At 40.1% G+C, this 12,909-nt stretch overlaps 1 protein-coding gene across 15 annotated transcripts in view; it reads right to left on the reverse strand.

The window, feature by feature from the left end:
- Nucleotides 1-12,909, reverse strand: part of AGAP1 (ArfGAP with GTPase domain, ankyrin repeat and PH domain 1) — a 373,475-nt gene that overhangs the window by 109,400 nt on the left and 251,166 nt on the right. For 13 of the 15 annotated variants that reach the window (XM_080600158.1, XM_080600167.1, XM_080600160.1 and 10 more), the window contains one exon: nucleotides 9,192-9,353. The exons of the other annotated variants lie outside the window; for them this stretch is intronic. In XM_080600158.1, coding sequence (XP_080456284.1) covers nucleotides 9,192-9,353 — 162 coding nt within the window. The remainder of the gene's footprint in view (nucleotides 1-9,191; nucleotides 9,354-12,909) is intronic. 15 annotated transcript variants of the gene reach the window in all.

Raw genomic sequence — 12,909 nt, forward strand, 5'->3', positions numbered from 1 at the left:
TGCTTCCAGCTTTTCCCAGCTCTTTTGAGAGTTTAGGATAACTGAAGTCAGGCCCTTCTTTTGGTCTCACAAAATCCATGCCTCAGAAAAGTCACTCACAAACAGCCTCAACTGACAGACCTGTAAACTGGATACTCCTCATCAATGTGGACTGTGGGTGGCACACACCATCACTGAATTAAGGGATTATATCAACTGTAACAAATGAACAGCCCGCAGACTTGAAAGGAGATGCTCTTCCACCTGCAGGAAGTCCGAGCCTCCGTGCTTCAGCTGTCCCCCAACAATCAGCAGGTTGTGAAGGGGATGTGTATCAGATTTAACAGAGGCTTCTTTCACTCCTTGATCCGTCCATACTGTGAAGAAGCTTTGAAGTGTTGGATTCCATAGGTAAAGTATACACAACATCCCCGTACCCAGTGCTCTGTGATCTGGACTGGAAAGAAACCGAGACTGCAAACAGACATGCTTGATGAGGCAAGCACTCATGTTAATTGGAACAGAAACTTCATTAAGCCTGAGAAGAAATAAAAGCATCTTCTGAGTTTCTTGCACACACTTCATCCAGATACTGGCAAAACAAAGCACTGTGCTTCTGGACATACATTAAACAAGAAGTCTAATTACTACAAGCAGCTGTTTGAACTTCAAAAGTATGGACATAAAAAAATCTGAAATTGGGAATTACTTCAATTGTAGCTATATGTAACCTTTTACCTTCTCAACTTTGTGTTTAAAACGTTTCTGAACTTTACCTGAATTTAAAATTTCTATTACTGTTATTATATAAATTTAGATGAATAAAATTTAGATAAAACTAAATGGTTAAGAAAAATAAAAGTGTTCTAATCTGGGTATTTTACTCATTTCCCCTCTTAAGTCTTAATTATAAGGTCCTAAAATACGGGAAGTGTTACGTCTTTTCCATAGGTTGACCCGAGAACATCTCTCTCTGATTTTATATTATTTTCCACAAAAAAAAATGTTTTGTAAGTTCAAAAGCTCCTGTAGGATATCGTGTGAATCATGCTCATGCACTTATTTCCTTGCAATTATAATTTATCAAGATACATCACTCCCGAATGCATATAGGCATCCGTAAATCAAATGCAGCTCTTCAACTTTTAATAGCTTGTGCCAAAAGATCTGTCCTCCCGCTGCTGCTGGATGTAGTCAATGTGTTGATGCCTCTGTCACTATTACAGTGCTCTAAGACCACAGGTCACATTTATTTCTGAGATACTGGGAAAAACAATCACAGCTGATAGTGTATCTCACACCATCTGGTGACTCACCTGCCAAGAAAGATCACAGCAAAACTCATTCCAAAACTACAAACATTTAAGATTAAAGCAATCTTAAACAAGAAACAACAACAACAAAAAATATATCTGAAAGATTAAACTCCCTCTTTATACAAATGAGATTACAGGACTGCTTTCCTGATGAAGAACTCATTTTGTACAGGGGCACAGTCATCTGCAGTATTAACCCTCCCTTCTGACAGATAGTAATATAGAGGAACAGAGAACTAAGTATATTTTACAGACTTTTATGTGCTGTATCTGACAAACACCAAGCATCTGTGCTACAGACAACCAGTTTGTAGATGCTGTTAGACAAGGAGGCAGCTGTGAAGATATACATTTAAAGACAACCTCGAGGTAAAAGTGCCACATGTTTCCAGTGATATCAGTGCCAGGTATCCCCTTTCCTTACTTTTTAAGTGCTGGCTTTTGGTGATGGTTAAATCCCATGAGTGGTACTGCACCACACTAACCCCGCACCCGAAAGGTCAGAAACGTGCAGCATTCTCCGAGGCTGCAGCTTAAAGCCTGATCAAGAGCACACTCGCTGTTCTCGCAACTCTGTCAGGCTAAAGTTTATGCTCCATAACAAAAAGAACTGCTTTGGTTTGAGGTTTGTTTTTTCCCCTCTTGTGTGGGGAGTGACTGGGGACAAAAGGAGAAGGTGCGACAACCAAACCTAGCTACAGGCAGAAAAGGCACAGATTCATTGAACAAAGCTGGACAATCACATCAGATTAATCAACATCAGCAACCAGATTTTTTCCCCTCCCATTAGATGGAACATGCCATACACATTCCTACTTCTGTTTAAATTCTAAGCTAAACTAAATGCAAAATATGCATTTAAGCATCCGTAAGTAAATGTCGGGAAAAGCAAAGCTTTATAGTTCCACTCACAAAGTTAATTTAGTCACATAAACAATTTATTGACAGACATTTGGCACTTCAGGCTGTCAACAAGATTAAGATGAGCATGAGGTTGCCAATGTCAAATTATCTGAAGATGAAAACTCACATTTCTTGCCATTGTGGAACCAAGCACAGGATGTAATTGAAACATGCAACAATTCTTTATGTTTTAATCGGGGGTGGGGGGAGCTTGGAAAGAAGATGATCTTAAACGGGAAAAGCAGATGGTTTTCTGTAGAGCTGCAGAACTGTAAAAATCCATATAACATAACTCAGTATTTAACTAGCACCGCTAAGTGCAGAAATATTTAGTTCAAACCCAAAGTTGTGCAGAAATGCCCACGTTCCCCAAATCCTTCAACTAAACCCTCAGTGCAGCTCAGTTTAAGCCTTTCGCAAGCAACAGCTCACTGCCGATGACTCAAAGCATCAGCACCATCTCTCCCCCTTCATCACGGGTACAGCAACTGAGGAATTGCTCTCATGTATTTCATCCTTTTAGCTCATCTTGTAGTAATACATTCTGTGCTGGATGTGGAGTCCTGTGGGACCCAATGGCAACGGTTCATCGGCAGTTTGAGGTCCACTGAACTGCAGCTCCAGCCTGGATAACCTGGTTAAAAAGGCATGCTGAGAGAAGAAAGCAAGCCGGCAGTGTTTGAACCCCCGTTGCACCAGAGGAGGGGATTGCAGAGGTTTTGCCTCTGTTGCCTGTGGTACAGCCTCACAGTGTTCATCTGTACGACGGCACAGGTTTTCCTGATGCACATCAGTTGGGCAACAAATAAGTACACAGAAAATACAAGCCACATCATTTGGTTTAATGCTCTGAAGCCTTTCTCAGACAACTTGTCCTTATTCTTTGGAGAAGGAAGCTCACTGCAAAGAGAAAAGGGACATCTGCCCACATTTCAGAAGCTTCACAATTCCTTCACAATTCCCATTTACCTTCCAGCTCGGGTTGGGCACAGGCAACATGCCACCTTCTCAACTAATTCTCGATCTATTAGACAATACTTACACTTCCTTGCTGACCTCCCGTTTCTAGCCAAGCACTGAAGTGATTATGGCTGCCTTCTCCTCTAAAGAGTTATAGAAACTAGCATGAAACAACACGTCTTCTAGGGTCTCATTTAAATATCAGATAGGCTTTTGGTATCATCAGACTCTTGTTCATCATGCTGCAATGGAAACACAACAAACGAGACAACAAACAACCTACGAGACCACCACAGAACATCTAGCTGCAGTACCTTCCTCGTGGGAGAGCACCAAGACCCCTACCTCACCCACTTCATGGTAAGGATCCTAGGAAGAGCTATGTGATGCTTAGAAACAACCCAGTTCTGTGCAAGTGAAGGCCAGGCTAAACGAGGCGGTGGTTGCAGGCCACTTGGGGAACTCGGCAAATTTCTTTGACCAGGAAAATACAATAGGGAGATTTCTGTCCTCTTTCTCAAAAGTGAGCTGCAGCAACTTGTAATAGGCTTTGAAACCAAAGATGAAGTTAGAGATCAACTTCTTATTGTAAGGAACTTATTTGTCATGCCCACGCTCTGCGATTACTCTTCCCAGCATGCTTTACGTTATTTTAGGGAACCACAGGTCACAAAATTGCATCTTCCTGTGTATAAACTAAAATTAATCTGAAACTCGAAGTCCTGTAGGATAATTCTTGCCATACGTTATTAGCCACAGCTAATAGGGAAGAAGGTGCCACGGGAACTGTAAGAAAACAGTTTCCTACTCCCTCTCGAGACTGAGTAAAGGCACAGGCACTGATTTTGCAATCCCTCTGCTTGACTGAGGTGCTTCAGGTAAGAGCTTGTCAAGGACGTCACCTGGAGTGTGATCCTGGAACTTTCTGAGTATGAAACTTCAGGCTGAAAGGGCCGATTTGCTGAAATTGCTAAAAAAGCAGTCCTTTAAAACCCAGGTTCCCTCGAGGCATGTTAGACTGTTTAGAAAGTAAAGGCAATAGGTTTATGTGGTTGTTAGCAGGGTTTACCCTGAAGTGATTTGTTTGTTGATCACAAAAGGGCGTAAAAAGTATATGAATGTTCCTTTTTCCTTCCTCTTCCTGAAGGCAATGTAAACTCCTTGCACACATACCTCCTTATATGTGGTCAGTTTTACAGTATTACATATTAACAAACTGCAGGAAACACCAGAGCAGCTCTAGAGCAGCTAGAAAAATGAGAAATTTTCTTTGTATTTGCTTTTCAGTTAATTATTTCCTCTTTAATAAAGGATGAAAAAGCTTTTCCAGGCTCAGCCATTTATATCCACTTAACACAATTCTGAAATTCTATAAATGTATTTGAAATTATGTAATTTATCCTAGTCAAGAACTTGCCTACTAAATTCAAACAACTCTAAAACATGCTTTCTGGTTCAGTTTTGAAATGGAAGTGTTACGACAATGTACAGCACAAGACTCTCCCATTTAATCATTCCAAGTGCTTACGATCAGAAAAGTAAGGCAAGTTGTAAGGTCTGCATTAATATAAACACTCCAATGACCTCTCATACCCCATGGCACAGTGAGAACTCAATTTCACATTAATAAACCCTAACATCAAACTGTTAGAAACTGAAAAGACACCAGGTATTACAATTTATATAAATTACAGCAGAGATCAAATGGCCTGTAGAAGCAATCGTATAGTGATAAAACCTAAGTGGATGATATTTAAACACATATTTGATTTATTTTATATCTGCAGAATTTTATATCATGCTGGAATTCAAAAGAGAGTTTGGAAGTCCAGAGTAAAGAAATCCCCGTCCCATGCAAAACACTTAAGATTGTATCTCTAAAAAAGGAAATTCTTGACTCTGATATTTCTCAGGGCACAGTCTCAGAAGCCAAACTAAAAACCTTAACATTTAAAAAGAGAACGAATATGCTAATTCTTCATCCTCAGTTTTCTGTGAGTTAAGTCTTGTGAACTTAATTTTTTTGCTATCTAATACAGCTGGCTGTGGTTTCTTCCATTAAAAAAAACAAACAAACAAACCACACTGTTGTTAAGTTTGAGGATCTGTCTCTCAAGTTCTTTAAAAAGATGTGCAAATTGTAAAGACTGAAGGACAGACAGCACCATCTTTCATTAATGGCAGCAACACCATTAGTTAATATTAATCATTAGGTTTATTTTCCATTGGAAAGCTGTTTTCTGCTCAAGTTTCAGATGCTTCACAGCAGTATTCCTGGCCAGCATTTCCGAGATTCCTCAGAATAGCCCTGCTTTTTCTAGCTAAGAAAGCTTGCGAAACAAACAGAATGTAAAGAATAAAGTAAGAGCTGAATGTGCAGAAGAGGAATCATGCAGATGTACATTTCTTTCCTATACCGATCAGGAGACCTAAGAGGTGTGCCACAAAGACACATCTGTAACACAGAAATACCCTGTCTTGAACCAAACTTTGACACCTGAGCAGATTACAAATGGCTCTCCTGAGACCAGACGACCCTGTTATTCCCCAGCAGAGAGTAACAATAGAGAATTCCTGGTGAAAAAATTATCCATCAAGATTTATCAAAAAAATAATAAAAAAAAATCGCAGGCTTCCAATCCGATCCAGGAAAACCTATCAGCCAATAGTTGCAGCTGCAGTAATTGTTCTAAATCTATCAATAAAGCTAAGCTGCTCCTTCATTGACTGCAAACACCAATTTCTTTCATGGAGGATTATAAGTTGATGTTCATGGTCTCTCTACCACCATTAGGGTGATAAACAGTTTAAACTACATCAGGATCTGACATGTAGATCAATTCTGGGTCCATAAAGAATCCACACAAGAGGTTCCTGGACAGGGATTTACTGCCCCCAGTTTTTATTCTCTCTTGCTGCTAAAATTACTTCTGTCAAGTACTTACAAGAGTAAGAAAAAAATGTAAAAAGCATTAATTTTTCATGTACTACTAGAACAGTCTTTTTAAATTTCTAAGTTTTAAGACAAATATGTTACTGAATTTAAAATTATGCTGAACAGCATGTGGTATTTAGCTAAATAGTGACCCAATCGCACGGTGCGCTCACTATCAAGCAGACAGCAATTTGAAACACTGAACTAAGCTGTCTAGATTTTCTCTGAGGGCAGTCACAGGCTTCATGTTACCAGTGCCAAATTATATTAGACATTTAATTTTAAACCTCAGGTACTTAAATGTAAAACCTTACAACAGTAATAGTCATAAAGCAGTGGGGCATTCCATTTCAGAGAATGGATTTTTCTATTTTTCCCCTTTAATTTATCCAGCACCTCCTGTTTTGTGGCTCTGCCCACTACAAAGTAATTTATCTAATTAGGAGATATTCACAGCTGCTTGAAAGACAGAAGCCCCAGGAAACCAAAGGTCTGGTTCGGAAGACTTTGAAAAGTTCTCCAGAGCCACACAAAGTATTAATTTAATGTGAAAAAAAAAGGTGCAGAGAAAAATTGAATCCCAATATGTTATTTTGTCTACAATAAAGCCATGTGACAATAAGCAGACATATCCTCCAGTACATTGGCATTTGAATTCCAAAAGATGCTTAGCTTCTCTCCATACCTGCTGCTTTCACAGTATTATCTTTTTATGACTAAAATTCAAGATCTTTTAATGGAGGAAAAAACCCTGAAATTAAAAAGGGTTTTTCATGCGTCAACTTGCCAGCATAAAGGACACATCTATGAGCTTACTGAAAGATGATACACTGATAGAAATGAATTATTCTTGATGTTTTGCAGCAGTTTTATTACAATACTTCTGTTTATGCTGGCATTTAGTTGCCTAAAAATCGCTATTAGCACAATTTCCCCCACATATGATAATAAAGCAACTTTTCCTTATTTCTAAAAAGTAGAACCTCTGCAAGAAATTAAGTCAGGCTAATTCATAACTACCCACTAGTCATCTTCATTTTTTGAATAAATATTTCATAGATAATTCCTGCTGTCATCTCTTTTGATCCAGAAGTAATCACATATGAACGTCAAGTCAGAAAAAGGTACTGCATCTATTTGGAGTACAGAGATTGTATAGGAGAATAGGTTCCTTTCACCAGTAATTTACAGCTAGCTGTAGTATGGCACCAGGAGCAAAAGACAAGTCCAGCAAATCTTTCCAAAGCAGAAACAGCATTACAAAGTAGATGTAAAGGGAGGAAGCTGGTATTTATGCTGTTTTTCTACTTTTCAACATATTAATTACATGGCACTTCTAGGAAGTCACTGAATTCTGTATTTGAAGAAGTCCCACTGCAGCCTCAGTTTCCACAGCTGGCTAGGGGCCAGTACCTGCTCACCTGTCTGGAGGCACGGCAGGTGTAGAAGACCAGACACTAAATCTTGTCTTTCACTTGCCTTCATTCCAGTGAAAACATACAATGTTCTGCAACTTTTCTTTGAAGAGCTATAGTATAAAAGAAGGGCACAAAAAAGCTGAAGGTCTGGTATAACCTTTAAAAAGGAAGGTAGAATTGAGGTAGGTTAAAATAACAAAGCAGCTCAGGAGAAGAGAGTCGAGTATACAGCCTTAACTGAAACTAGTTTAGTCTAAAGGGCCGTGTACATTAGCACAGGGTGAAAGAGAAAATACTCTCCTTGCTGGAAGAAAAACAAGCTGGAGAAGGAGAACACTGACTGCCCTAGGAGACTAACCAGTTTCCAAAGAAACAGGTAAATTGGGTGGACGCAGGAGAGAACCATACGAAGGAATTTTATCATTCTGCTTAGAAGTATCTCTTGCAGTCACGCAGGCTGAAGTAACAGGGTGATGGCTTTAGAAACCTCTTGATCAAAATCCGTATCATTCTGATGCGAATACTGTGCTCCTGAAGATGCTAGCCACAAGCTGAGAGCTCGAGAAACAGCCGTGCTTAAGCAACTATGAACTTGAGAGCCGAGGTGGCTAAGATTTTAAGTTGGCTGTTCTCAGAAGGTGGCACTGAAAAGCTGTCCAAAGCTGCTTAAACCCTCCCAGAGAGGGCTATAGTCAGACACAAACCTTACACAGCATACAGATACATATGCGACACATTAAATAGTTCTCATACACCTGTAATTCTCAGTATTTTTGGCACAACCATGAGCTTTTCCCTCCTTCTTACATACTTTTCTTCCCTCCTTACATACTTTTTTCACCCATGTTATACATAATCTCTCTCAATTTCTTCTCAGTGCTCTCATACACATCTCCTTTCCACCTGTTAACTTCTGTTTCATGAGCTTTCCATGGTTTCCTTGATTGCCCGTCACAAACCCCATGCCCACAGACCCACGTGCCTCAATACACCCCAACAGCAGTTCTCCAGTCCCAGCCCACCCGCCATGGTTGCCCCAGGGGTGTCCGAATTTCTGTTGAGCAGGCCAGCGGCATGTGAACTGCACTGCACTGCCCCTCTGTCCTTCCCTACCCTCCACTGAGGCCAGATGTGTATATATATACACATACATTTTTTTTTTACGATCCTATATATCATTTAAAAAGGACACCTCCTTCTATCTCACTGCTGCCATCGTTGCAAAACGCCACCCAGAACAGTGTTTACTCCTTTTAATGCTGTTAAACACTCTGCAGAGAAAATACTACAAGGAAAAAAAAAAAAGTATGCCAGTCATTCGCATCCTTTAAAGCAAGACCACAATGAAAACACACCGCTAAAAAGATGTGCAGGATAATTTACTGCTAATACCTACCACACAGAATAAGCAAATAAGAATACAAAGCGAACAACCTACATTACATACCTGAAATTAAAATTGAGCATTATTATAATTACATTAGTTATTCCCACTGAAAAAAATATTGATCTGTTCTTTCATGTAATTTTTCCTTTTCCTCTCAGATGCTAGGAGTCTGGCTTCCAACAGAACATCTGCGTGAACACCACCAGGTTTTTTTGGTTTTATTCTTTTAACTGCAAAACACCAAATTCCCTTCACCCCAAAGCAGACAAACCCACAAGCTCCAGGTTTCTTACCACTGCTAATGCCAGAGTTTGCAATGACTGTTGCCTCACTCCACTGATCTGCACTGGAGACCGAGTAAGAGCGCTGATGCATACCATCCGGACGACTGTTGAAGGAGACTAGACTGATCCCACTGGCCATCTGAGACACAGATGTGCTAGTAGTCACGTTCCCTAGACATAAATGGAAAACAAATCGTGTCAATAGAGAAGATAAAATTGATTTACATGAAGATGGATGGGTGCATCTTAACAGAGCAGAAAAAGAAAGTACTTAACCAACACAAAAACCAGCGCAGCCCTCCCTGAAACTCTGAAGACAACAGTCCAGCGACCAGCTTGGGGCACCACCGATTTCAGCAGCCCACTCAAAGCTCACCAGATACTTCTGACAAAAAAATAGCCTAAATTTTCCAGATTTCAGCTCATTCTGTTCATTCATCTACTGGAAAACACAAGCTTTGACAACCCTGCCAGCAGACGCACTTTGTATAGGTTCTCCACTGTTACAGGTATAACGCAAAAGACAGACTGAGCATGGAAAATTCTTCCCTGAAATTCACTGCTGACACTAGCAACCAAAACGAGAAAACCACTCAACCTGAGGAGCTTAAAACAATCTAACTCTAAATAAAATTTCAAATAATTATGTCCCCCAAGCCATGATACAGGGATGGCAAGCAAGTAACTACTACTGTTACAAGACCAAGCAAAAAACTTCTCCAGATTTTTTAATCTTAAAGCAGTATCGTGACACAAAAAGCACACCACAGAGGCTCCTGCCATAGAGTGTGAATGTAATTGCTGTGTCTTGGTCCACAGAAATGCACCTTTCACAATTCTGACAGCTTAATACACAAAAGGTGAGATACAAAGAAAAACAGTGTTAAAGAGTAAACACTAGACACAATTTTAGTATTTTCACAATCCATAAGGGCTAAGACTATAAAATGCTGGGCAGCATGGAGGACTGTAACAGGGACAGTTTTCTTCCCGTAAAACACATGAAATGCGATTTTACTGAATCAAATTTAAGTCAAAATGAATGAATCTTTTCCAGAAATTGGGGCTTCTGGTAGTCTTACTCAAAACTTGACATTGGCAAAATAAAGTCTGCGCTATAGTTTTTGTTTCTGACCACTTTTTACTCCATTCTTGGCACAGAACTTGCACATTATAAAAATACAAGTATTTTACAACGCTAGTTTCATTCTTCATGGCAGGATCTTCCTAAGGGCATCAGGCACTGCTGAATTTCAGAGACTGCTCTCAGAAGACACCCCACAGGTCTTATATGGTTTTAAGAATACTCTTTAAAAATATATGTAAAGAGAAAGAAACGGACACAATTTTATAAGATACTATAACACTTTGGATTTCCATTGCACCTTCTGCTGATGAGTTCAGAAAAATTAATGAATTAATTTTCAATGCTCCTGTGAGGTTGTTAATTATCTGCTATCATTTCCCCCATTTTTCAGAGGTTAAATGACCCAGGGCCACAAAGGAAGATTGTGGCAGACATGAAAATAAAACCCAGATCTCCTGACTCCCAGTTCTATCATTATGTCTTTTCCCAGAGCAGCCTTTGGGAAGACAGCAGAGCTTAGTGAACTACTTTGTGTTTATTAGAGTTGGCATAATTGTCCCTTTCTCTCCCTCCTTTTCCCAAGACTAAATCTCAACTCTAGCCCTTAACACAGATCCATCTCTTACAGTACCTGTCCGCATGAGTCCTGAATGTACTTCTCAGTCTCAGGAACTTCTGTTCAGCAATCTCTATTTTGTAGACGTGAAACACATACAGAGATACTAAAACAATTTGCTCAATTACACCAAGTCTAAGGTGGATTTTGGAACTGTGTTGGGCAGTGCCACTTTAACCACTGGCACGTATTCCCTCTATAATCACCTTCCCCAGGCAACTCTTTTGTTCACAAGAACTCCACGATCAGAATGTCATCTGCCAAACTGTGGAAAAAATTCATGCTTCCAACTGGTCCCCTTCAGGACACTGTGCTCAACTCATCAACTGAAAGCAATTTGCTTAGGCTGGTGTTTTAGGACCTTCTGAAACAAAAAACAAGTTGTCCAAAACAAGTTTACCAAAGAAACCAGGCCTACAGAAAGGGAAGCACAAAGCAGAGGTTCAAATTACAGCTCAGTATTTTAAAGTTGCAATAGAAAATGGAAATGCTAGCTGACATTTTGCATTTTGAGCTGGGCACACCCTGACTGGCATCTCAAACACTGTCCTCAGTCATGGGTCCCCCAGTTCAAGAGGCCAAGGAAACAAGAACAGATCCAGCAACGAACTGCCAAGATGGTCACAGTTCTAGTAATGCAAGGCCTACAAGTGCTGTAGGAGCTGGGCTGGTTAGCCTGGTGAGCAGGAGGTGAATGACTGATCTAATAGCCACCTACTGCTACCAGAAAGAAACTTACAAAGATGAGGGAGCCAAATGCTAGGCAGTGGGAGATGACAGAAGGCAGTAGCAACACTGCAGCTTGGAAGTGCAAATGCAGCAGTGGAGCAGGCTGCAGAAAGAAGCTGGAGGATCTCTGTCCTTGCAGGTTTCCAAAGCTCAGCTACACAAAACCACAGCTGAACCCACCCAGCACTGGTAACAGCCCTGCTTCAGGCAGGAGGATGGCAGGGATGATGATCTCCAGAGCTCCTGTCAACCAATATTTCAGGGCTCTGTGAATGACTAAATTGTCTTTTCCTTTTTCTTCCATCTCAAGGCAAAACAAGACTGAGCTTTTCAAGCTCAGAAGCTATTCTGTTTTCCCATTTGATTCAAAATATTTTGAACAATTTGCACCTTGATACGTTTAAGCAGAAAAATGACTTCTATTCCTTTTCTCGATGCCTTGCGGTCCTCTGATGAAAACTTAAAACAAGAGATCCCTACAGATCCCTTATTTAATTATTTTTAAATGAGCTTACAGAAAAGTTACCAACTTTACTCTAGTCTTGTTTCTGAATTTGTTTATTAGCCTTTCACTTTGCAATTAACTCAACTGACTGAGTTTACCAAATCAAATTTACAGGTGACAATTATGTGGCAGATTAATCCAAACTCTTTGCTTTATTTTTGCTGCAGCACCTTCAGAGTATTACTGGTAAATGGCTTTGGAAACAACTTATTTTTCACAAACAATTAGGTTTCCTATTGAGAAACACACACAAGCCTCCTCCTCCCATCAAGTGCCTGACAAATGGCATCTACCCTGCCAGACAGAAGAGCAAAGCGCACTTTTAGCCTGTAGCTATCTTTCATTCTGCGCCTAGTAAAACGGGGAGCTACATTTGATGAATTCCTGAAAGAGTATCTTTGTAACAAAGATCATGAGGGAGAAAACTGGGATGTGAAAGCTGAGATGGAGCATTTCCTAGGTATCATGGGAAAACGGAAAACAATTACTGGACATCTCTGCCTGACACATCACTGTTATTCTGTGCTGGGTGGCTGAATTGCAGAGACCAACAATGTTGGTATGTTGACAGCTTTTGTCCAGTTCACAAATTTTTGTGTTTAATCAAAGTGTCCAGTCGCTTTCTGACCATGATGCAAAACCAAAACTTTAAAAGGACAGTTGGCATAACATTAAGACTTACACATCATCATGGCAGCACCAAGCGCTTTACTTTTGCCTTAATGCCATCTCCTGAAACTCTGCAGCTCAGGTTATGACATTCATCTGTTGAGAAACTACAAACCAAATG

The sequence above is a fragment of the Anser brachyrhynchus genome (genome assembly GCF_964034855.1).
Source record: "Anser brachyrhynchus genome assembly, chromosome: 7".
Lineage (NCBI taxonomy): Eukaryota > Metazoa > Chordata > Aves > Anseriformes > Anatidae > Anser > Anser brachyrhynchus.